This window comes from Salmo salar, chromosome ssa05, assembly GCF_905237065.1.
Source record: "Salmo salar chromosome ssa05, Ssal_v3.1, whole genome shotgun sequence".
NCBI classification, from domain to species: domain Eukaryota; kingdom Metazoa; phylum Chordata; class Actinopteri; order Salmoniformes; family Salmonidae; genus Salmo; species Salmo salar.
The window spans coordinates 85,351,625-85,378,966 of record NC_059446.1 but is presented as its reverse complement, the minus strand read 5'-3'; the positions used below and the strand labels follow the sequence as shown (position 1 = coordinate 85,378,966).

General features: G+C 46.1%; 1 protein-coding gene across 1 annotated transcript in view; it reads right to left on the bottom strand.

Annotated features, from left to right (window-relative positions):
• LOC106573032 (neurobeachin-like protein 2) overlaps positions 1 to 27,342 on the bottom strand; it is a 143,692-nt gene that overhangs the window by 13,317 nt on the left and 103,033 nt on the right. The window contains 20 exon segments of the mRNA XM_045717767.1: positions 8,627 to 8,713; positions 8,958 to 9,071; positions 13,077 to 13,174; positions 14,535 to 14,652; positions 14,799 to 14,939; positions 15,468 to 15,524; positions 15,526 to 15,595; positions 17,319 to 17,459; positions 17,831 to 17,955; positions 18,191 to 18,284; positions 19,008 to 19,073; positions 19,075 to 19,112; positions 19,460 to 19,593; positions 19,936 to 20,007; positions 20,010 to 20,086; positions 20,257 to 20,374; positions 20,859 to 20,983; positions 23,395 to 23,552; positions 23,864 to 23,910; positions 23,913 to 24,012. Coding sequence (XP_045573723.1) covers positions 8,627 to 8,713; positions 8,958 to 9,071; positions 13,077 to 13,174; positions 14,535 to 14,652; positions 14,799 to 14,939; positions 15,468 to 15,524; positions 15,526 to 15,595; positions 17,319 to 17,459; positions 17,831 to 17,955; positions 18,191 to 18,284; positions 19,008 to 19,073; positions 19,075 to 19,112; positions 19,460 to 19,593; positions 19,936 to 20,007; positions 20,010 to 20,086; positions 20,257 to 20,374; positions 20,859 to 20,983; positions 23,395 to 23,552; positions 23,864 to 23,910; positions 23,913 to 24,012 — 1,980 coding nt within the window.

Here is a 27,342-nt window from a genome sequence, read left to right as displayed (position 1 = left end):
AAGGGCCTTACTCAACAGGACATCGACAGATTGACGGTTAGGGTTAAGGGCCTTACTCAACAGGACATCGACAGATTGACGGTTAGGGTTAAGGGCCTTACTCAACAGGACATCGACAGATTGACGGTTAGGGTTAAGGGCCTTACTCAACAGGACATCGACAGATTGACGGTTAGGGTTAAGGGCCTTACTCAACAGGACATCGACAGATTGACGGTTAGGGTTAAGGGCCTTACTCAACAGGACATCGACAGATTGACGGTTAGGGTTAAGGGCCTTACTCAACAGGACATCGACAGATTGACGGTTAGGGTTAAGGGCCTTACTCAACAGGACATCGACAGATTGACGGTTAGGGTTAAGGGCCTTACTCAACAGGACATCGACAGATTGACGGTTAGGGTTAAGGGCCTTACTCAACAGGACATCGACAGATTGACGGTTAGGGTTAAGGGCCTTACTCAACAGGACATCGACAGATTGACGGTTAGGGTTAAGGGCCTTACTCAACAGGACATCGACAGATTGACGGTTAGGGTTAAGGGCCTTACTCAACAGGACATCGACAGATTGACGGTTAGGGTTAAGGGCCTTACTCAACAGGACATCGACAGATTGACGGTTAGGGTTAAGGGCCTTACTCAACAGGACATCGACAGATTGACGGTTAGGGTTAAGGGCCTTACTCAACAGGACATCGACAGATTGACGGTTAGGGTTAAGGGCCTTACTCAACAGGACATCGACAGATTGACGGTTAGGGTTAAGGGCCTTACTCAACAGGACATCGACAGATTGACGGTTAGGGTTAAGGGCCTTACTCAACAGGACATCGACAGATTGACGGTTAGGGTTAAGGGCCTTACTCAACAGGACATCGACAGATTGACGGTTAGGGTTAAGGGCCTTACTCAACAGGACATCGACAGATTGACGGTTAGGGTTAAGGGCCTTACTCAACAGGACATCGACAGATTGACGGTTAGGGTTAAGGGCCTTACTCAACAGGACATCGACAGATTGACGGTTAGGGTTAAGGGCCTTACTCAACAGGACATCGACAGATTGACGGTTAGGGTTAAGGGCCTTACTCAACAGGACATCGACAGATTGACGGTTAGGGTTAAGGGCCTTACTCAACAGGACATCGACAGATTGACGGTTAGGGTTAAGGGCCTTACTCAACAGGACATCGACAGATTGACGGTTAGGGTTAAGGGCCTTACTCAACAGGACATCGACAGATTGACGGTTAGGGTTAAGGGCCTTACTCAACAGGACATCGACAGATTGACGGTTAGGGTTAAGGGCCTTACTCAACAGGACATCGACAGATTGACGGTTAGGGTTAAGGGCCTTACTCAACAGGACATCGACAGATTGACGGTTAGGGTTAAGGGCCTTACTCAACAGGACATCGACAGATTGACGGTTAGGGTTAAGGGCCTTACTCAACAGGACATCGACAGATTGACGGTTAGGGTTAAGGGCCTTACTCAACAGGACATCGACAGATTGACGGTTAGGGTTAAGGGCCTTACTCAACAGGACATCGACAGATTGACGGTTAGGGTTAAGGGCCTTACTCAACAGGACATCGACAGATTGACGGTTAGGGTTAAGGGCCTTACTCAACAGGACATCGACAGATTGACGGTTAGGGTTAAGGGCCTTACTCAACAGGACATCGACAGATTGACGGTTAGGGTTAAGGGCCTTACTCAACAGGACATCGACAGATTGACGGTTAGGGTTAAGGGCCTTACTCAACAGGACATCGACAGATTGACGGTTAGGGTTAAGGGCCTTACTCAACAGGACATCGACAGATTGACGGTTAGGGTTAAGGGCCTTACTCAACAGGACATCGACAGATTGACGGTTAGGGTTAAGGGCCTTACTCAACAGGACATCGACAGATTGACGGTTAGGGTTAAGGGCCTTACTCAACAGGACATCGACAGATTGACGGTTAGGGTTAAGGGCCTTACTCAACAGGACATCGACAGATTGACGGTTAGGGTTAAGGGCCTTACTCAACAGGACATCGACAGATTGACGGTTAGGGTTAAGGGCCTTACTCAACAGGACATCGACAGATTGACGGTTAGGGTTAAGGGCCTTACTCAACAGGACATCGACAGATTGACGGTTAGGGTTAAGGGCCTTACTCAACAGGACATCGACAGATTGACGGTTAGGGTTAAGGGCCTTACTCAACAGGACATCGACAGATTGACGGTTAGGGTTAAGGGCCTTACTCAACAGGACATCGACAGATTGACGGTTAGGGTTAAGGGCCTTACTCAACAGGACATCGACAGATTGACGGTTAGGGTTAAGGGCCTTACTCAACAGGACATCGACAGATTGACGGTTAGGGTTAAGGGCCTTACTCAACAGGACATCGACAGATTGACGGTTAGGGTTAAGGGCCTTACTCAACAGGACATCGACAGATTGACGGTTAGGGTTAAGGGCCTTACTCAACAGGACATCGACAGATTGACGGTTAGGGTTAAGGGCCTTACTCAACGAGACATCGACAGATTGACGGTTAGGGTTAAGGGCCTTACTCAACAGGACATCGACAGATTGACGGTTAGGGTTAAGGGCCTTACTCAACAGGACATCGACAGATTGACGGTTAGGGTTAAGGGCCTTACTCAACAGGACATCGACAGATTGACGGTTAGGGTTAAGGGCCTTACTCAACAGGACATCGACAGATTGACGGTTAGGGTTAAGGGCCTTACTCAACAGGACATCGACAGATTGACGGTTAGGGTTAAGGGCCTTACTCAACAGGACATCGACAGATTGACGGTTAGGGTTAAGGGCCTTACTCAACAGGACATCGACAGATTGACGGTTAGGGTTAAGGGCCTTACTCAACAGGACATCGACAGATTGACGGTTAGGGTTAAGGGCCTTACTCAACAGGACATCGACAGATTGACGGTTAGGGTTAAGGGCCTTACTCAACAGGACATCGACAGATTGACGGTTAGGGTTAAGGGCCTTACTCAACAGGACATCGACAGATTGACGGTTAGGGTTAAGGGCCTTACTCAACAGGACATCGACAGATTGACGGTTAGGGTTAAGGGCCTTACTCAACAGGACATCGACAGATTGACGGTTAGGGTTAAGGGCCTTACTCAACAGGACATCGACAGATTGACGGTTAGGGTTAAGGGCCTTACTCAACAGGACATCGACAGATTGACGGTTAGGGTTAAGGGCCTTACTCAACAGGACATCGACAGATTGACGGTTAGGGTTAAGGGCCTTACTCAACAGGACATCGACAGATTGACGGTTAGGGTTAAGGGCTTTACTCAACAGGACATCGACAGATTGACGGTTAGGGTTAAGGGCCTTACTCAACAGGACATCGACAGATTGACGGTTAGGGTTAAGGGCCTTACTCAACAGGACATCGACAGATTGACGGTTAGGGTTAAGGGCCTTACTCAACAGGACATCGACAGATTGACGGTTAGGGTTAAGGGCCTTACTCAACAGGACATCGACAGATTGACGGTTAGGGTTAAGGGCCTTACTCAACAGGACATCGACAGATTGACGGTTAGGGTTAAGGGCCTTACTCAACAGGACATCGACAGATTGACGGTTAGGGTTAAGGGCCTTACTCAACAGGACATCGACAGATTGACGGTTAGGGTTAAGGGCCTTACTCAACAGGACATCGACAGATTGACGGTTAGGGTTAAGGGCCTTACTCAACAGGACATCGACAGATTGACGGTTAGGGTTAAGGGCCTTACTCAACAGGACATCGACAGATTGACGGTTAGGGTTAAGGGCCTTACTCAACAGGACATCGACAGATTGACGGTTAGGGTTAAGGGGCCTTACTCAACAGGACATCGACAGATTGACGGTTAGGGTTAAGGGCCTTACTCAACAGGACATCGACAGATTGACGGTTAGGGTTAAGGGCCTTACTCAACAGGACATCGACAGATTGACGGTTAGGGTTAAGGGCCTTACTCAACAGGACATCGACAGATTGACGGTTAGGGTTAAGGGCCTTACTCAACGAGACATCGACAGATTGACGGTTAGGGTTAAGGGCCTTACTCAGAGACAGATTGACGGTTAGGGTTAAGGGCCTTACTCAACGGGACATCGACAGATTGACGGTTAGGGTTAAGGGCCTTACTCAACAGGACATCGACAGATTGACGGTTAGGGTTAAGGGCCTTACTCAACAGGACATCGACAGATTGACGGTTAGGGTTAAGGGCCTTACTCAACAGGACATCGACAGATTGACGGTTAGGGTTAAGGGCCTTACTCAACGAGACATCGACAGATTGACGGTTAGGGTTAAGGGCCTTACTCAACAGGACATCGACAGATTGACGGTTAGGGTTAAGGGCCTTACTCAACAGGACATCGACAGATTGACGGTTAGGGTTAAGGGCCTTACTCAACAGGACATCGACAGATTGACGGTTAGGGTTAAGGGCCTTACTCAACAGGACATCGACAGATTGACGGTTAGGGTTAAGGGCCTTACTCAACAGGACATCGACAGATTGACGGTTAGGGTTAAGGGCCTTACTCAACAGGACATCGACAGATTGACGGTTAGGGTTAAGGGCCTTACTCAACAGGACATCGACAGATTGACGGTTAGGGTTAAGGGCCTTACTCAACAGGACATCGACAGATTGACGGTTAGGGTTAAGGGCCTTACTCAACGAGACATCGACAGATTGACGGTTAGGGTTAAGGGCCTTACTCAACAGGACATCGACAGATTGACGGTTAGGGTTAAGGGCCTTACTCAACAGGACATCGACAGATTGACGGTTAGGGTTAAGGGCCTTACTCAACAGGACATCGACAGATTGACGGTTAGGGTTAAGGGCTTTACTCAACAGGACATCGACAGATTGACGGTTAGGGTTAAGGGCCTTACTCAACAGGACATCGACAGATTGACGGTTAGGGTTAAGGGCCTTACTCAACAGGACATCGACAGATTGACGGTTAGGGTTAAGGGCTTTACTCAACAGGACATCGACAGATTGACGGTTAGGGTTAAGGGCCTTACTCAACAGGACATCGACAGATTGACGGTTAGGGTTAAGGGCCTTACTCAACAGGACATCGACAGATTGACGGTTAGGGTTAAGGGCCTTACTCAACAGGACATCGACAGATTGACGGTTAGGGTTAAGGGCCTTACTCAACAGGACATCGACAGATTGACGGTTAGGGTTAAGGGCTTTACTCAACAGGACATCGACAGATTGACGGTTAGGGTTAAGGGCCTTACTCAACAGGACATCGACAGATTGACGGTTAGGGTTAAGGGCCTTACTCAACAGGACATCGACAGATTGACGGTTAGGGTTAAGGGCCTTACTCAACAGGACATCGACAGATTGACGGTTAGGGTTAAGGGCCTTACTCAACAGGACATCGACAGATTGACGGTTAGGGTTAAGGGCCTTACTCAACAGGACATCGACAGATTGACGGTTAGGGTTAAGGGCCTTACTCAACAGGACATCGACAGATTGACGGTTAGGGTTAAGGGCCTTACTCAACAGGACATCGACAGATTGACGGTTAGGGTTAAGGGCCTTACTCAACAGGACATCGACAGATTGACGGTTAGGGTTAAGGGCCTTACTCAACAGGACATCGACAGATTGACGGTTAGGGTTAAGGGCCTTACTCAACAGGACATCGACAGATTGACGGTTAGGGTTAAGGGCCTTACTCAACAGGACATCGACAGATTGACGGTTAGGGTTAAGGGCCTTACTCAACAGGACATCGACAGATTGACGGTTAGGGTTAAGGGCCTTACTCAACGAGACATCGACAGATTGACGGTTAGGGTTAAGGGCCTTACTCAACAGGACATCGACAGATTGACGGTTAGGGTTAAGGGCCTTACTCAACGGGACATCGACAGATTGACGGTTAGGGTTAAGGGCCTTACTCAACAGGACATCGACAGATTGACGGTTAGGGTTAAGGGCCTTACTCAACGGGACATCGACAGATTGACGGTTAGGGTTAAGGGCCTTACTCAACAGGACATCGACAGATTGACGGTTAGGGTTAAGGGCCTTACTCAACAGGACATCGACAGATTGACGGTTAGGGTTAAGGGCCTTACTCAACAGGACATCGACAGATTGACGGTTAGGGTTAAGGGCCTTACTCAACAGGACATCGACAGATTGACGGTTAGGGTTAAGGGCCTTACTCAACAGGACATCGACAGATTGACGGTTAGGGTTAAGGGCCTTACTCAACAGGACATCGACAGATTGACGGTTAGGGTTAAGGGCCTTACTCAACAGGACATCGACAGATTGACGGTTAGGGTTAAGGGCCTTACTCAACAGGACATCGACAGATTGACGGTTAGGGTTAAGGGCCTTACTCAACAGGACATCGACAGATTGACGGTTAGGGTTAAGGGCCTTACTCAACAGGACATCGACAGATTGACGGTTAGGGTTAAGGGCCTTACTCAACAGGACATCGACAGATTGACGGTTAGGGTTAAGGGCCTTACTCAACAGGACATCGACAGATTGACGGTTAGGGTTAAGGGCCTTACTCAACAGGACATCGACAGATTGACGGTTAGGGTTAAGGGCCTTACTCAACAGGACATCGACAGATTGACGGTTAGGGTTAAGGGCCTTACTCAACAGGACATCGACAGATTGACGGTTAGGGTTAAGGGCCTTACTCAACAGGACATCGACAGATTGACGGTTAGGGTTAAGGGCCTTACTCAACAGGACATCGACAGATTGACGGTTAGGGTTAAGGGCCTTACTCAACAGGACATCGACAGATTGACGGTTAGGGTTAAGGGCCTTACTCAACAGGACATCGACAGATTGACGGTTAGGGTTAAGGGCCTTACTCAACAGGACATCGACAGATTGACGGTTAGGGTTAAGGGCCTTACTCAACAGGACATCGACAGATTGACGGTTAGGGTTAAGGGCCTTACTCAACAGGACATCGACAGATTGACGGTTAGGGTTAAGGGCCTTACTCAACAGGACATCGACAGATTGACGGTTAGGGTTAAGGGCCTTACTCAACAGGACATCGACAGATTGACGGTTAGGGTTAAGGGCCTTACTCAACAGGACATCGACAGATTGACGGTTAGGGTTAAGGGCCTTACTCAACAGGACATCGACAGATTGACGGTTAGGGTTAAGGGCCTTACTCAACAGGACATCGACAGATTGACGGTTAGGGTTAAGGGCCTTACTCAACAGGACATCGACAGATTGACGGTTAGGGTTAAGGGCCTTACTCAACGAGACATCGACAGATTGACGGTTAGGGTTAAGGGCCTTACTCAACAGGACATCGACAGATTGACGGTTAGGGTTAAGGGCCTTACTCAACGAGACATCGACAGATTGACGGTTAGGGTTAAGGGCCTTACTCAACAGGACATCGACAGATTGACGGTTAGGGTTAAGGGCCTTACTCAACAGGACATCGACAGATTGACGGTTAGGGTTAAGGGCTTTACTCAACAGGACATCGACAGATTGACGGTTAGGGTTAAGGGCCTTACTCAACAGGACATCGACAGATTGACGGTTAGGGTTAAGGGCTTTACTCAACAGGACATCAACAGATTGACGGTTAGGGTTAAGGGCCTTACTCAACAGGACATCGACAGATTGACGGTTAGGGTTAAGGGCCTTACTCAACAGGACATCGACAGATTGACGGTTAGGGTTAAGGGCTTTACTCAACAGGACATCGACAGATTGACGGTTAGGGTTAAGGGCCTTACTCAACAGGACATCGACAGATTGACGGTTAGGGTTAAGGGCCTTACTCAACAGGACATCGACAGATTGACGGTTAGGGTTAAGGGCCTTACTCAACAGGACATCGACAGATTGACGGTTAGGGTTAAGGGCCTTACTCAACAGGACATCGACAGATTGACGGTTAGGGTTAAGGGCCTTACTCAACAGGACATCGACAGATTGACGGTTAGGGTTAAGGGCCTTACTCAACAGGACATCGACAGATTGACGGTTAGGGTTAAGGGCCTTACTCAACAGGACATCGACAGATTGACGGTTAGGGTTAAGGGCCTTACTCAACAGGACATCGACAGATTGACGGTTAGGGTTAAGGGCCTTACTCAACAGGACATCGACAGATTGACGGTTAGGGTTAAGGGCCTTACTCAACGAGACATCGACAGATTGACGGTTAGGGTTAAGGGCCTTACTCAACGAGACATCGACAGATTGACGGTTAGGGTTAAGGGCCTTACTCAACAGGACATCGACAGATTGACGGTTAGGGTTAAGGGCCTTACTCAACAGGACATCGACAGATTGACGGTTAGGGTTAAGGGCCTTACTCAACAGGACATCGACAGATTGACGGTTAGGGTTAAGGGCCTTACTCAACGAGACATCGACAGATTGACGGCTCGGGGATTCGAACTAGTGACCTTTCAGTTACTGGCCCAACACTCCAACCGCTAGGCTACCTGCTGCCTGTGTGTGTGTGTGTGTGTGTGTGTGTGTGTGCGTGTGTGTGTGAGTGAGTGAGATATTGTTCTCACCAGTACGTCAGAGCCCTGGATGATAAAGGAGCGGTTCTGGTTCCTGGGAACCACCGCCTGGACCAGAGGTTGCCCATCACACACCACCTAGGAGCACACACACACACACACACACACACACACACACACACACACACACACACACACACACACACACACACACACACACACACACACACACACACACACACACACACACACACACACACACACACACACAATCAACATTTGAATAGTGAAGTGGTTATTGTAAATGTAGGGGCTATGATATAGACTACTAGAGAAACGTTCTGATTCTGATGAAATATAGGAGAATGATTCCTCTCTTTACCTCCTTAAAAGGGCGTAGTTTGTCGAGCTGTTCAAACAGGTTGGGGGGTAGAGTGTCCATGCGGGCCTGCCTCCTAGAGGCATTCTCTGATGACATACGAGGAGGGTGTGGCTCCTAACAAGAAAAGAAAAGAAAGAGAGAAAGAAAGAAAGAAAAAAAGAGAGAGAAAGAGAAAGAAAGAAAGAAAGAAAGAAAGAAAGAAAGAAAGAAAGAAAGAAAGAAAGAGAGAAAGAAAGAAAGAAAGAAAGAAAGAGAGCACACTGAGTCAGTCAATGTCCCACTGAGAAACTAGCTACAGACACCCAGACAGAGAGCTACAGACACCGAGACAGAGAGCTACAGACACCCAGACAGAGAGCTACAGACACCCAGACAGGGAGCTACAGACACCCAGACAGAGAGCTACAGACACCCAGACAGAGAGCTACAGATACCCAGACAGGGAGCTACAGACACCCAGACAGAGAGCTACAGACACCCAGACAGGGAGCTACAGACACCCAGACAGGGAGCTACAGACACCCAGACAGGGAGCTACAGACACCCAGACAGGGAGCTACAGACACCCAGACAGGGAGCTACAGACACCCAGACAGGGAGCTACAGACACCCAGACAGAGAGCTACAGACACCCAGACAGGGAGCTACAGACACCCAGACAGGGAGCTACAGACACCCAGACAGGGAGCTACAGACACCCAGACAGGGAGCTACAGACACCCAGACAGAGAGCTACAGACACCCAGACAGGGAGCTACAGACACCCAGACAGGGAGCTACAGACACCCAGACAGAGAGCTACAGACACCCAGACAGAGAGCTACAGACACCCAGACAGGGAGCTACAGACACCCAGACAGGGAGCTACAGACACCCAGACAGAGAGCTACAGACACCCAGACAGGGAGCTACAGACACCCAGACAGGGAGCTACAGACACCCAGACAGGGAGCTACAGACACCCAGACAGGGAGCTACAGACACCCAGACAGGGAGCTACAGACACCCAGACAGGGAGCTACAGACACCCAGACAGAGAGCTACAGACACCCAGACAGAGAGCTACAGACACCCAGACAGAGAGCTACAGACACCCAGACAGAGAGCTACAGACACCCAGACAGGGAGCTACAGACACCCAGACAGAGAGCTACAGACACCCAGACAGCTAGCTACAGACACCCAGACAGGGAGCTACAGACACCCAGACAGAGAGCTACAGACACCCAGACAGCGAGCTACAGACACCCAGACAGGGAGCTACAGACACCCAGACAGAGAGCTACAGACACCCAGACAGAGAGCTACAGACACCCAGACAGGGAGCTACAGACACCCAGACAGAGAGCTACAGACACCCAGACAGGGAGCTACAGACACCCAGACAGGGGAGCTACAGACACCCAGACAGAGAGCTACAGACACCCAGACAGAGAGCTACAGACACCCAGACAGAGAGCTACAGACACCCAGACAGAGAGCTACAGACACCCAGACAGAGAGCTACAGACACCCAGACAGGGAGCTACAGACACCCAGACAGAGAGCTACAGACACCCAGACAGGTAGCTACAGACACCCAGACAGAGAGCTACAGACACCCAGACAGAGAGCTACAGACACCCAGACAGGGAGCTACAGACACCCAGACAGAGAGCTACAGACACCCAGACAGAGAGCTACAGACACCCAGACAGGGAGCTACAGACACCCAGACAGGGAGCTACAGACACCCAGACAGAGAGCTACAGACACCCAGACAGAGAGCTACAGACACCCAGACAGAGAGCTACAGACACCCAGACAGAGAGCTACAGACACCCAGACAGAGAGCTACAGACACCCAGACAGGGAGCTACAGACACCCAGACAGGGAGCTACAGACACCCAGACAGAGAGCTACAGACACCCAGACAGAGAGCTACAGACACCCAGACAGAGAGCTACAGACACCCAGACAGAGAGCTACAGACACCCAGACAGAGAGCTACAGACACCCAGACAGAGAGCTACAGACACCCAGACAGAGAGCTACAGACACCCAGACAGGGAGCTACAGACACCCAGACAGGGAGCTACAGACACCCAGACAGGGAGCTACAGACACCCAGACAGAGAGCTACAGACACCCAGACAGAGAGCTACAGACACCCAGACAGGGAGCTACAGACACCCAGACAGGGAGCTACAGACACCCAGACAGGGAGCTACAGACACCCAGACAGGGAGCTACAGACACCCAGACAGAGAGCTACAGACACCCAGACAGGGAGCTACAGACACCCAGACAGGTAGCTACAGACACCCAGACAGGGGAGCTACAGACAGACACCCAGACAGGGAGCTACAGACAGACACCCAGACAGGGAGCTACAGACAGACACCCAGACAGGGAGCTACAGACACCCAGACAGGGAGCTACAGACACCCAGACAGGGAGCTACAGACACCCAGACAGGGAGCTACAGACACCCAGACAGGGAGCTACAGACACCCAGACAGGTAGCTACAGACACCCAGACAGGGAGCTACAGACAGACACCCAGACAGGGAGCTACAGACAGACACCCAGACAGGGAGCTACAGACAGACACCCAGACAGGGAGCTACAGACAGACACCCAGACAGGGAGCTACAGACACCCAGACAGGGAGCTACAGACACCCAGACAGGTAGCTACAGACACCCAGACAGGGAGCTACAGACACCCAGACAGGGAGCTACAGACACCCAGACAGGTAGCTACAGACACCCAGACAGGTAGCTACAGACACCCAGACAGGTAGCTACAGGCACCCAGACAGGTAGCTACAGACACCCACATAGGGAGCTACAGACACCCAGACAGGGAGCTACAGACACCCAGACAGGGAGCTACAGACACCCAGACAGGTAGCTACAGACAGACACCCAGACAGGGAGCTACAGACAGACACCCAGACAGCTAGCTACAGACAGACTCCCCAGACAGGGAGCTACAGACAGACACCCAGACAGATAGCTACAGACAGACACCCAGACAGGGAGCTACAGACAGACACCCAGACAGGGAGCTACAGACAGACACCCAGACAGGGAGCTACAGACAGACACCCAGACAGGGAGCTACAGACAGACACCCAGACAGCTAGCTACAGACAGACACCCAGACAGGGAGCTACAGACAGACACCCAGACAGCTAGCCACAGACAGACACCCAGACAGCTAGCTACAGACAGACACCCAGACAGGGAGCTACAAACAGACACCCAGACAGCTAGCTACAGACAGACACCCAGACAGCTAGCTACAGACAGACACCCAGACAGCTAGCAAAGACACCCAGATAGGGAGCTACAGACAGACACCCAGACATCTAGCTACAGACAGACACCCAGACAGGGAGCTACAGACAGACACTCAGACAGGGAGCTACAGACAGACACCCAGACAGGGAGCTACAGACAGACACCCAGACAGGGAGCTACAGACAGACACCCAGACAGCTAGCTACAGACCGACACCCAGACAGCTAGCTACAGACAGACTCCCAGACAGATAGCTACAGACAGACACCCAGACAGGGAGCTACAGACAGACACCCAGACAGCGGACTAGCTACAGACAGACACCCAGACAGCTAGCTACAGACAGACACCCAGACAGCTAGCTACAGACAGACATCTGAGCTACAGACAGACACACAGACAGCTAGCTACAGACAGACACCCAGACAGGAGCTACAGACAGACACCCAGACAGCTAGCTACAGACAGACACTCAGACAGCTAGCTACAGACAGACACCCAGACAGCTAGCTACAGACAGACACCCAGACAGCTAGCTACAGACAGACACCTAGCAGCTACAGACAGACACCCAGACAGCATAGCTACAGACAGACACCCAGACAGCTTGCTACAGACAGACACCCAGACAGAGGAGCTACAGACAGACACCCAGACAGGGAGCTACAGACACCCAGACAGGGAGCTACAGACAGTCAGATTCACAGATTGATCAACAGTGTCATTCAGTCAAACACACACACACACACACACACACACACACACACACACACACACACACACACACACACACACACACACACACACACACACACACACACACACACACACCTTGAGTAGTTGACAGGGCGTCTGTCCAAAGTTACTGATGATGCCCTCCAGGGCCTTGCGCTCCGTCTCATTGGCTATGGCGTCCAGATCCACCGCACCTACACAAAATAACAGAATATAATAAATAGAACAGACCAGAATAGAACAGACCAGAATAGAACAGACAAGAATAGAACACAACAGAATAGAACAGACCAGAATAGAATAGAACAGACCAGAACAGACCAGAATAGAACAGACCAGAATAGAACAGAACAGACCAGAATAGAACAGACCAGAACAGACCAGAATAGAACAGACCAGAACAGACCAGAATAGAATAGAACAGACCAGAATAGAACAGACCAGAACAGACCAGAATAGAACAGACCAGAATAGAACAGACCAGAATAGAACAGACCAGAATAGAACAGAACAGACCAGAATAGAACAGAATAGACCAGACCAGACCAGACCAGAATAGAACAGACCAGACCAGAATAGAACAGACCAGACCAGAATAGAACAGACCAGAATAGAACAGAACAGACCAGACCAGACCAGACCAGACCAGAATAGAACAGACCAGAATAGACCAGACCAGACCAGAATAGAACAGACCAGACCAGAATAGAACAGACCAGACCAGAATAGAACAGACCAGAATAGAACAGAACAGACCAGACCAGACCAGACCAGACCAGAATAGAACAGACCAGAATAGAACAGACCAGACCAGAATAGAACAGACCAGAATAGAACAGAACAGACCAGAATAGAACAGAATAGACCAGACCAGAATAGAACAGACCAGACCAGAATAGAACAGACCAGAATAGAACAGACCAGACCAGAATAGAACAGACCAGAATAGAACAGACCAGAATAGAACAGACCAGAACAGACCAGAATAGAACAGACCAGAATAGAACAGACCAGAATAGAACAGACCAGAATAGAACAGACCAGAATAGAACAGACCAGAATAGAACAGACCAGAATAGAACAGACCAGAACAGACCAGACCAGAATAGAACAGACCAGAATAGAACAGACCAGAACAGAATAGAACAGACCAGAATAGAACAGAATAGAACAGACCAGAATAGAACAGACCAGAATAGAACAGACCAGAACAGACCAGATTAGACGAGACCAGAATAGACCAGAATAGAACAGACCAGAATAGACCAGAATAGAACAGACCAGAATAGACCAGACCAGAATAGAACAGACCAGAATAGAAGTCTATTGTGCAACTCTGATATGGAAATGTACCTAGTATACATTGTGGTGTCTGAGTGAGGATGGAGGGAAGAGCTCTCTCACCCACTCCTATTCCTCATATCACATTGGGAGAAGTCTCAAATTGTACCCTTTTCCCTATATAGTGCACTACTTTAGACTAGGAGCCATAGGGCTTTGGTCAATATTAGTGACCTATATAGAGAATAGGGTGTCATTCAGGACTCTCCTTACCTTCATAGGTGCAGTAGTAGAAGACATTGAGGGCCTTCACCGCCTCCTCCCCTCTCTGCTTGCAGCCAAAGATCAGGTCAATCCACTCATGGAGGTGAGAGGAAACGTGCTCACACTCCTACACCATGTTGAGGGACAAATGCATTTGTAAAAGGAAATGTATTTGATTACTTGATTAAAATGTGTCCAATCAGAGTGTAGCATGGCTGTGGGGGTTGCACCAGCGTTTCCCATAGATTATTTTTTCAAGGCGGAAGGCCTCACCAGAGCTTTCCTGTGTTTCCTGATGAAGTCTTCTCTAGACAAGGCCCATTGTGGTAACAGAACATCAGTCACATTGTTCTGGGTCATCTGCAGACTGCCCAGGTCAAACCCTGCAGTAAACACACACAGAGACAGTCAATCCTTCCTCAGCTACATAAACAGACTATCCAACATTTGGTAGGGTATGAGGCTCTATGAAACACTATGATAGGCCATATTTCTGTTGTGTTGATATACTGTGTAAGGAATGACTTGTGAATATGAATTAACATAACATCGTTGCATTCCACTTAGGATGCTTTCCTAAATACACCCTGGAAATCTACTCAGATTATAGAGCACTCTGGTTTGACAGTTCCCAGAGCGCACTTTGACACTCCAGAGTGAGTTTGTTAACACAGCAGCCTTAGTCTTCCTCATGTGAAGGGAACACAGCCTTAGTCTTCCTCATGTGAAGGCTGAACACAGCCTTAGTCTTCCTCATGTGAAGAGAACACAGCCTTCGTCGTCCTCATGTGAAGGGAACACAGCCTTAGTCTTCCTCATGTGAAGGGAACACAGCCTTAGTCTTCCTCATGTGAAGAGAACACAGCCTTCGTCATCCTCATGTGAAGGGAACACAGCCTTAGTCTTCCTCATGTGAAGGACCACACACCCTTTGTGCACTACCGTGATTTTCGCGAACTCTGGAAAGTAGAAGAACTCAGGGATGAGCTCTTTGACGTCTCGCGGGACTCTCCATGCGAGCCTGCCAGGCTGCTGCTACAGAGTGGAACTGACGGTCTGCACAGTCAAACCTGCAACACACGGCCAGGAACCACACTGTTCAAATGTAACAGGCACACACACACTTTGAAATGTTAGGTTAACACGTTACACCCCATACAACTTCAAACACCACCACACTCCCTTCCACAGCTCCATACACCCCTGATACACACGTGTGTCTTCAAACAACCCAATATACACCCACACACACACCCCTGCTGTACCTGCCGCTCTGCAGCTGGATGAGGAGGGTGGTGAAGGGTTACTGTACCTGCAGCTGGATGAGGAGGGTGGTGAAGGGTTACTGTACCTGCAGCTGGATGTGGAGGGTGGTGAAGGGTTACTGTACCTGCAGCTGGATGTGGAGGGTGGTGAAGGGTTACTGTACCTGCAGCTGGATGTGGAGGGTGATGAAGGGTTACTGTACCTGCAGCTGGATGAGGAGGGTGGTGAAGGGTTACCTGTACCTGCAGCTGGATGTGGAGGGTGGTGAAGGGTTACTGTACCTGCAGCTGGATGTGGAGGGTGGTGAAGGGTTACTGTACCTGCAGCTGGATGTGGAGGGTGGTGAGGGTTACTGTACCTGCAGCTGGATGAGGAGGGTGGTGAAGGGTTACTGTACCTGCAGCTGGATGAGGAGGGTGGTGAAGGGTTACTGTACCTGCAGCTGGATGTGGAGGGTGGTGAAGGGTTACTGTACCTGCAGCTGGATGTGGAGGGTGGTGAAGGGTTACTGTACCTGCAGCTGGATGAGGAGGGTGGTGAAGGGTTACTGTACCTGCAGCTGGATGTGGAGGGTGGTGAAGGGTTACTGTACCTGCAGCTGGATGTGGAGGGTGGTGAAGGGTTACTGTACCTGCAGCTGGATGAGGAGGGTGGTGAAGGGTTACTGTACCTGCAGCTGGATGTGGAGGGTGGTGAAGGGTTACTGTACCTGCAGCTGGATGTGTGGAGGGTGGTGAAGGGTTACTGTACCTGCAGCTGGATGAGGAGGGTGATGAAGGGTTACTGTACCTGCAGCTGGATGTGGAGGGTGGTGAAGGGTTACTGTACCTGCAGCTGGATGAGGAGGGTGGTGAAGGGTTACTGTACCTGCAGCTGGATGTGGAGGGTGGTGAAGGGTTACTGTACCTGCAGCTGGATGTGGAGGGTGGTGAAGGGTTACTGTACCTGCAGCTGGATGAGGAGGGTGGTGAAGGGTTACTGTACCTGCAGCTGGATGTGGAGGGTGGTGAAGGGTTACTGTACCTGCAGCTGGATGTGGAGGGTGGTGAAGGGTTACTGTACCTGCAGCTGGATGTGGAGGGTGGTGAAGGGTTACTGTACCTGCAGCTGGATGTGGAGGGTGGTGAAGGGTTACTGTACCTGCAGCTGGATGTGGAGGGTGGTGAAGGTTTACTGTACCTGCAGCTGGATGTGGAGTGTGGCGAAGGGTTACTGTACCTGCAGCTGGATGAGGAGGGTGGTGAAGGGTTACTGTACCTGCAGCTGGATGTGGAGGGTGGCGAAGGGTTACTGTACCTGCAGCTGGATGTGGAGGGTGGTGAAGGGTTACTGTACCTGCAGCTGGATGTGGAGGGTGGTGAAGGGTTACTGTACCTGCAGCTGGATGTGGAGGGTGGTGAAGGGTTACTGTACCTGCAGCTGGATGTGGAGGGTGGTGAAGGTTTACTGTACCTGCAGCTGGATGTGGAGGGTGGTGAAGGGTTACTGTACCTGCAGCTGGATGAGGGTGGTGAAGGGTTACTGTACCTGCCGTCCTGCAGCTGGATGTGGAGGGTGGTGAAGGGCTCCATACGGATCATGTAGTGCATGACTCCTGCAGCGTTAGAGTAGTGTGTTCCATAGTGGAACTTGTCTATCGTGCCCGTTGAGTCCTCAAAGCTCTCATACCTGATCAGACAAGACAAAATGATTAAAATGGTACCCTGCATTAACAGGAACAACAATGAATTCAACATGAAACACAGGCAGTAACACAGTGTATTTGTGGAGCATGTAGGCTGTGTATAATACTGGTCATAATATAACAGACTCAATTCAGATAACACAACACATGTACTAGGATAAGCTTGGTGTTTTAACAGAACTGGAGATGATCTGATCTCGTCCCAAATGGCATCATCTTCCCTACATAGTGCACTACTTTTGACCAGAGCCACCTATTCCCTGGTTATAAATAGTGACATAGTGTGCATAGGAAACAGGATGCCATTTGGGACACAGACCTGGAGTTCTCTGTGCGAGGTTACTGCAGTACTCACTTCTCCCTGACGTTCTGTGCGTGGCGGGGGTTGACTACTCCGATGGGTTTGGACAGGTCTCTGAACACGGCTGGGTTCTCCAGGTCCAGATCTGGAGAGGTGTAGTCACTCAACACCCATGGGAACTGGATACAACCCAACCCAACCCAGGGACACCATTAGATTAGACTGGACTACAGCATGAATGCTGTTCGCTCATTTGTTCCTGCATTCATTCATAGAACCAATAATTCATTCGTTTGTTGATTCTTCTGTTCATTCATTCATTCATAGAATCAATGATTCATTTGTTTGTTGATTCATCTCTTCTGTTCATTCTATTTCTCCCTCCCCTCCCTGGTTTCCGGGACAGGGACTTACCACAGGGTACTGAGACAGGTCGTTGTAGGTACGTCCAGAGATGGTGTTCAGTTGCATCAGATATTCAAAGTTGGAAATCTCTCTGCATACCCATCTCTAATGACAAAACACAAACAGTTAGCTTCCTCTCTGCATACCCATCTCTAATGACAAAACACAAACAGTTAGCTTCCTCTCTGCATACCCATCTCTAATGACAAAACACAAACAGTTAGCTTCCTCTCTGCATACCCATCTCTAATGACAAAACACAAACAGTTAGCTTCCTCTCTGCATACCCATCTCTAATGACAAAACACAAACAGTTAGCTTCCTCTCTGCATACCCATCTCTAATGACAAAACACAAACAGTTAGCTTCCTCTCTGCATACCCATCTCTAATGACAAAACACAAACAGTTAGCTTCCTCTCTGCATACCCATCTCTAATGACAAAACACAAACAGTTAGCTTCCTCTCTGCATACCCATCTCTAATGACAAAACACAAACAGTTAGCTTCCTCTCTGCATACCCATCTCTAATGACAAACACAAACAGCAGCTTCCTCTTAGTTTAGTTGACATGTCTGACATCATCATCATCTGAGACTCAATCATTAAGATGTTACTGAGGTAGTAGGCTGAGGTAGTAGGCTGAGGTAGGAGGCTGAGGTAGTAGGTCCTTACTGAATCAATAGTTATCTGTTGTAACACACAGGTTACATCCCAAACTGCACCCTATTCCCTACATAGTGCACTGCTTTTGACCAGAGCCCTATGGGCCCTACATAGGGAATAGGGTGCCATTTGTGATGCAGACGGAGTTATCAGCTGTACCTGTGTAGGCCAGAAGCCTTGAGGAGCTCCTGAGGAGAGCGGGAGCCAAAATAGAAGAGGTTGGGGCCGCAGCCCCAGGATCCTAGAGTACACCATGTTCCTCACCTGGGGAGGGAGGTCGGGGTCAGGTTATATATGTCTCTTACACTGGTCCTTTTCAAATCACTTCACATTATCATTGGTGTCAAATAATGATACAATTCCCACATCTTTTACAGGTATTGGGCTCAACACTGGTACAAAGACAGTGGTGGCTGGTGCCACATTAAATCGGAGGATGGGCTCAGCTGGAAACGGAATGGTATCAGCCACATCAAAGACATGGTTTCCTTGTGTTTGATACCAATACATTGACTCCATTCCGCCATTACTGGGAGCCATCTTCCCCTCATTAGCCTTCACTGTAGTAAGACCTCAGGCCCTTGAATCTAGCAGTTAGACTAGTGACACACCTTCTTCTTGAAGTTGATGAAGTAGTGTGACTGGTCGATGAAGAACAGCTCCACAGCAGAGCGACGCAGGTTGTAGCGTCTCAGGTGCACCTCTCTCAGCTGAGACAAGGGCCGCTTGAAATCAAAACCAATTCCTGGATAGATAGAAGTTTGTCAACATCAACTCTTTCAGATTCAGTTGTATCATGATGTCAGCAGCGACTGTTCTTTACTGTAACTGGGGAATGATGCATACACAAAGACAGATCCTGTGGACAGTTGTATCATGATGTCAGCAGCGACTGTTCTTTACTGTAACTGGGGAATGATGCATACACAAAGACAGATCCTATGGACAGATGAAGCCTGGTCCTGGACTAAGAAGCCTGCTGAGTGGAGAATCTCCATTGATATAGCTTTACGGTCTCAGACTAGATTTCATCTGTGTCCGAAAACTGCCCCATAGTGTTCACTGCCAGACGTCTTTATGTCCTCACCCTCTTCCGTCTCCTCCTTCTCGCTGCTGGCGTCGTAGAAGTACAGGTGATGTGTGGTGACCTCCAGCCGACCGGAACCACCGCCACGATGGTGATGAGCTCACAGTCCTCCGACAGAACCAGCTTCTCCTTCTGACTGTCGTCCTCCCCCCTCCACCCTGAGGAACCGACAGAGAAAAGACATGTATCAGATGAATATTCCCCCCACTAGCATTTCTGATTCAACCAACAGCTTGCTGATTATTTTACTAGTTCAATCAGGTCACTGGTGCTGAGGTTGATATGTGGAGTGGGTAGGGGGGTGGAGATCAAGTCACTCACTTATTGTCCAGAAAGACAATGTCCTCTTCTCCTAACTGGTCATCCTCCATGTCACTCACTTTGGCCTCCTTGGCAACAGCCAATGGGAGGGGTTCTGAGCTGCGAGGACTATCAGCTCCTGTTGTGGAGAGATGCAGACAGACAATACATTCTACTGAACCTGAACACACTCTCACAGACCTATATTACCTGAACACACTCTCACAGACCTATATTACCTGAACACACTCTCACAGACCTATATTACCTGAACACACTCACAGACCTATATTACCTGAGCAGAGATTCAGAATGATATTTCTGTTTTATCTGATGTTTTGAAGCTTAATGCCAAAACGAATTCCCCAATCTTAGGAAAATAAAGGTCTTCTAATCCAATGTTACCTGAACACAGATTTTTAAAACACATCTTCAAAACACAGCAGTGCCCTGCACTAACCTGCACACGAAAACAGATCACCTACCAATTTAGATTGGAAACTTGCTTCTGCTCAACAAAAGCAATTGACTGAAATCTTGTAGACATGGCTACGACATCATAACATGGCAAGCACCTCAAAGTCCTACCATGCGATGTATATTTGTCATCTCATAAGGCATACCCATATTGTCTCTGAAGGCGCTGGCTTCCTGGTGAGTGTCGTACTGGTAGTTAGGCACTAGTTTCAGACGCATCTTGGAATACGTCTCTGCACTGGACAACTTCCATTTCACCTCTAGTGGGACTCTGAGGTAGAAATCACAGTAGATTCCAGTCAGGCACAAAGCACCACAACAAAGCTTACAATATATGACATTAGTGGTTGAGTCCATCTGGTGCAGGGCAAAGCTCCCATTATATGTTGATCTAGGGTCAGTTTTGCACTTTAACCCCTAATGGTTAAAGGAGTTGTTCACTATTTTACAACATGATGTTAGATGGTTCCTCACCTTGAAAGTAGCCTATGAGCCAGGAGAAACAGCCATTACAAACTTGCGTAACTTTAGCAAACGCTAGCTAAAAAATCAATGGAAGTGATGGGGGTGAGCATGTTTATTTTTATATGGACAAATCATCTTAAAGTAACATCAAACCAAATATGGAGTTAGTGTCAGGTGACTTGGACAGTATTTGTTTCTAAACATGCCCCCATCACGTCCATTGATTTGTAGCTAGCGGTGGCTAAAGTTAGCTGAAGTTTGAAAATGGTTGATTAAAGATAACTGCACCATGGATTCCAGTTTCTCCTGGCCCATGGACTACTTTCAGGGTGAGGAACCAGCTAAAGTCATGTTGTAAAATAATGAACTATTCCTTTAATGTTAGGACATGGGGGAAGGTAACCAGAGCCTAGATATATACCTTACGGCAACACAACCTGGAGCTTAAACCATACAGATAAATATACAGACACATAAAGATACGGTCTGGACTACCTTTAGGGTCTGACCAGAGCCCTATGGGCCTTGGTCAAAAGTAGTGCACTACCTAGGGAATAGGGTGCCATTTGGGACGCAAATATAGATATACAGTTGAAGTCGGAAGTTTACATACACCTTAGCCAAATACATTTAAACTCAGTTTTTCACAATTTCTGACATTTAATCCTAGTAAAAATTCCCTGTCTTAGGTCAGTTAGGATCACCACTTTATTTTAAGAATGTAAAATGTCAGAATAATAGTAGAGAGAATGATTTATTTCAGCTTTTATAACTTTTCTCACATTCCCAGTGGGTCAGAAGTTTACATACACTCAAGTAGTATTTGGTAGCATTGCCTTTAAATTGTTTAACTTGGGTCAAACGTTTCGGGTAGCCTTCCACAAGCTTCCCACAATAAGTTGGGTGAATTTTGGCCCATTCCTCCTGACAGAGCTGGTGTAACTGAGTCAGGTTTGTAGGTCTTCTGGCTCGCACTCACGCTTATTCAGTTCTGCCCACAAATTTTCTATAGGATTGAGGTCAGGGCTTTGTGATGGCCACTCCAATACCTTGACTTTGTTGTCCTTACGCCATTTTGCCACAACTTTGGAAGTATGCTTGGGGTCATTGTCCATTTGGAAGACCCATTTGCGACCAAGCTTTAACTTCCTGACTGATGTCTTGAGATGTTGCTTCAATATATCCACATAATTTTACTTCTCCATGATGCCATCTATTTTGTGAAGTTCACCAGTCCCTCCTGCAACAAAGCACCCCCACAACATGATGCTGCCACCCCTGTGCTTCACGGTTGGGATGGTGTTCTTCGGCTTGCAAGCCTCCCCTTTTTCCTCCAAACATAACGATGGTCATTATGGCCAAACAGTTCTATTTCTGTTTCATCAGACTAGAGGACATTTCTCCAAAAAGTATGATCTTTGCCCCCATGTGCAGTTGCAAACCGTAGTCTGTCTTTTTTTATGGCGGTTTTGGAGCAGTGGCTTCTTCCTTGCTGAGTGGCTTTTCAGGTTATGTCGATATAGGACTCGTTTTACTGTGGATATAAATACTTTTGTACCTGTTTCCTCCAGCATCTTCACAAGGTCCTTTGCTGTTGTTCTGGGATTGATTTGCACTTTCAGCACCAAAGTACGTTCATCTCTAGGAGACAGAACGCGTCTCCCTTCCTGAGCGGTATGACGGCTGCGTGGTCCCATGGTGTTTATACTTAGGGCTACTATTGTTTGTACAGATGGACGTGGTACCTTCAGGCATTTGGAAATTGCTCCCAAGGATGAACCAGACTTGTTTGGCTGATTTCTTTTGATTTTCCCATGATGTCAAGCAAAGAGGCACTGAGTTTGAAGGTAGGCCTTGAAATACATCCACAGGTACACCTCCAATTGACTCAAATTATGTCAATTAGCCTATCAGAAGCTTCTAAAGCCATGACATCATTTTCTGGAATTTTCCAAGCTGTTTGAAGGCACAGTCAACTTAGTGCATGTAAACATCTGACCCACTGGAATTGTGATACAGTGAATTATAAGTGAAATAATCTGTCTGTAAACAATTGTAAGAAGAATTACTTGTGTCATGCACAAACTAGACTTCCTAACCGACTTGCCAAAACTATAGTTTGTTAACAAGAAATTTGTGGAGTGGTTGAGTTTTAATGACTCCAACCTAAGTGTATGTAAACTTCCGACTTCAACTGTAGATACAATAGAGTCTGACCTGTGTGCCCAGGCCTCTCTCTCGCTGGTGAGCAGCCTGCGGAGGGACTTCCAGTGGCGCCACACAACTCCCTGCTGGCCGGAGCTCTGTTTCTGACCACTGTGGTAACGGCTGTTTTCACTGCGTACCCGCCTCAGGTACGGGTCCACTATCACCTCCTGTAAGAGCACACACAGACCCCATGCGCACGCACGAACACGCACACACACACAAATACCTGTAGATTACTGACCAATCAGCAATACAAGCACAAACCAAGTTCTACTGGGCTGATAATCCACTGCTTCAGAATACTCCAGATCACCACAATATAATGACAACAGTACAACTAGAAGCTGAACAAAAACAACTTTCAAGACATAATATTGACTTGATATTAATGTCATAATGGAGGTTATTTCATAATGGAGGACAGTGGGCTATACTATGACCTCATAGGAGTACCAGGCCTGCTACTAGCATAGTTTACCTGGAACTTGTCTTTGCTGTAGGTCCTCTCTTTGTCCTCTGTATGGCAGTGCTCATCAGGTCATCAAAGCATGAGTTCCAGAAGTTAGACATGAGGTCATGACTCTTCCCAAACTGATCCAGTTCATACTGCTCCATGGTGGGCTGCACCTACACATTACATACATACATTATATACTGTAATGTTATACACTACCTACACATTACATACACACATCATATACTGTAAAGTTATACACTACCTACACATTACATACATACATTATATACTGTAATGTTATACACTACCTACACATTACATACATACATTATATACTGTAATGTTATACACTACCTACACATTACATACATACATTATATACTGTAATGTTATACACTACCTACACATTACATACATACATTATATACTGTAATGTTATACACACCTACACATTACGTACACACATTATATACTGTAATGTTATACACTACCTATACATTATATACTGTAATGTTATACACTACCTACACATTATATACTGTAATGTTATACACTACCTACACATTACATACACACATTATATACTGTAATGTTATACAGTACCTACACATTACATACATACATTATATACTGTAATGTTATACACTACCTACACATTACATACACACATTATATACTGTAATGTTATACACTACCTATACATTACGCACACACATTATATACTGTAATGTTATACACTACCTACTACATTATATACTGTAATGTTATACACTACCTACATACATTATATACTGTAATGTTATACACTACCTACACATTACACATTATATACTGTAATGTTATACACTACCTACACATTATATACATACATTATATACTGTAATGTTATACACTACCTACACATTACGTACATACATTATATACTGTAATGTTATACACTACCTACCTATACATTATATACTGTAATGTTATACACTACCTACACATTACTATACTGTAATGTTATACACTACCTACACATTACATACACACATTATATACTGTAATGTTATACACTACATCATACATACATTATATACTGTAATGTTATACACTACCTACACATTATATACTGTAATGTTATACACTACCTACACATTACATACACAATTATATACTGTAATGTTACACACTACCTACACACATTACATACACACATTATATACTGTAATGTTACACACTACCTACACATTACATACATACATTATATACTGTAATGTTACACACTACCTACACATTACATACACACATTATATACTGTAATGTTATACACTACCTACACATTACATACACAATTATATACTGTAATGTTACACACTACCTACACATTACATACATACATTATATACTGTAATGTTACACACTACCTACACATTACATACACATTATATACTGTAATGTTACACACTACCTACACATTACATACACACATTATATACTGTAATGTTATACACTACCTACACATTACATACACACATTATATACTGTAATGTTATACACTACCTACACATTACATACATGCATTATATACTGTAATGTTATACACTACCTACACATTACATACATACATTATATACTGTAATGTTATACACTACCTACACATTACAACACTATACTGTAATGTTATACACTACCTACACATTACATACACACATTATATACTGTAATGTTATACACTACCTACACATTACATACACACATTATATACTGTAATGTTACACACTACCTACACATTAACATACATACATTATATACTGTAATGTTATACACTACCTACACATTACATACACACATTATATACTGTAATGTTATACACTACCTACACATTACATACAGTACATTATATACTTACATGTATACGTAACACACATTATATACTGTAATGTTATACACTACCTATACATTATATACTGTAATGTTCTATACTACCTATACATTAACATACACCATACATTATATACTGTAATGTTATTACTACACATTATATACTGTAATGTTATATACTACCTATACATTATATACAGTCATGTTATATACTACCTATACAGTAATGTTATATACTACCTATACATAGTAATGTTATATACTACCTATACATTATATACAGTAATGTTATATACACAGTAATGTTATATACTACCTATACATTAATACAGTAATGTTATATACACCTATACATTATATACAGTAATGTTATATACTACCTATACAGTAATGTTATATACTACCTATACATTATATACAGTAATGTTATATACTACCTATACATTATATACAGTAATGTTATATACTACCTATACATTATATACAGTAATGTTATATACTACCTATACATTATATACAGTAATGTTATATGCTACCTATTCATTATATACAGTAATGTTACATACTACCTATACATTATATACAGTAATGTTATATACTACCTATTCATTATATACAGTAATGTTATATGCTACCTATTCATTATATACTATAATGTTATATACTACCTATACATTATATACAGTAATGTTATATACTACCTATACAGTAATGTTACATACTACCTATACATTATATACAATAATGTTACATAATACATATACATTATATACCATAATGTTACATACTACCTATTCATTATATACAGTAATGTTATATACTACCTATACAGTAATGTTATATAGTACCTATACATTATATACAGTAATGTTATATACTACCTATACAGTAATGATGCATACTACCTATACATTGTATACTGAAATGTTATACACTACCCTATACATTATATACAGTAATGTTATATACTACCTATACATTATATACAGTAATGTTATATACTACCTATACATTATATACAGTAATGTTATATGCTACCTATTCATTATATACTGTAATGTTATATACTACCTATTCATTATATACAGTAATGTTATATACTACCTATACATTATATACTGTAATGTTATATACTACATATCACATTGGCAAAGGCCCTAAAGGTAATGGACATAAGCTGATAAACGAGCACACACGCACAGACACAGACAAACTGTTGCTCAGACTGGGAAAGAGGGATACCTAGTCAGTTGTACAACTGAATGCATTCAACTGAAATGTGTCTTCTGCATTTAACCCAACCCCTCTGAATCAGACTGGGCTTTACTGCCAGATCTAAGACATTTTCTATTTACAAGATATCTAAACAAAACAGATTTGTGATTATACACTGTCACACACATCTATAATAAATCCTCAGCTAAACCCAGTGGGTAGACGTCTGTTTGGCTTCATATCCTCAAACCTCTTGGTCTGCTAGGTGACTTCTCTTCCATCACATTCACACAGTAAATACAAGGAAAGCTTTTCTAAACTGGGAGAGATCCTGGCCTTCCATCCACGTACCTCCAGTGTGTAGACTATGAGGTAAATAATGAGAGAGGAGGACCAGAGAACACTGAACAGACACATTATCT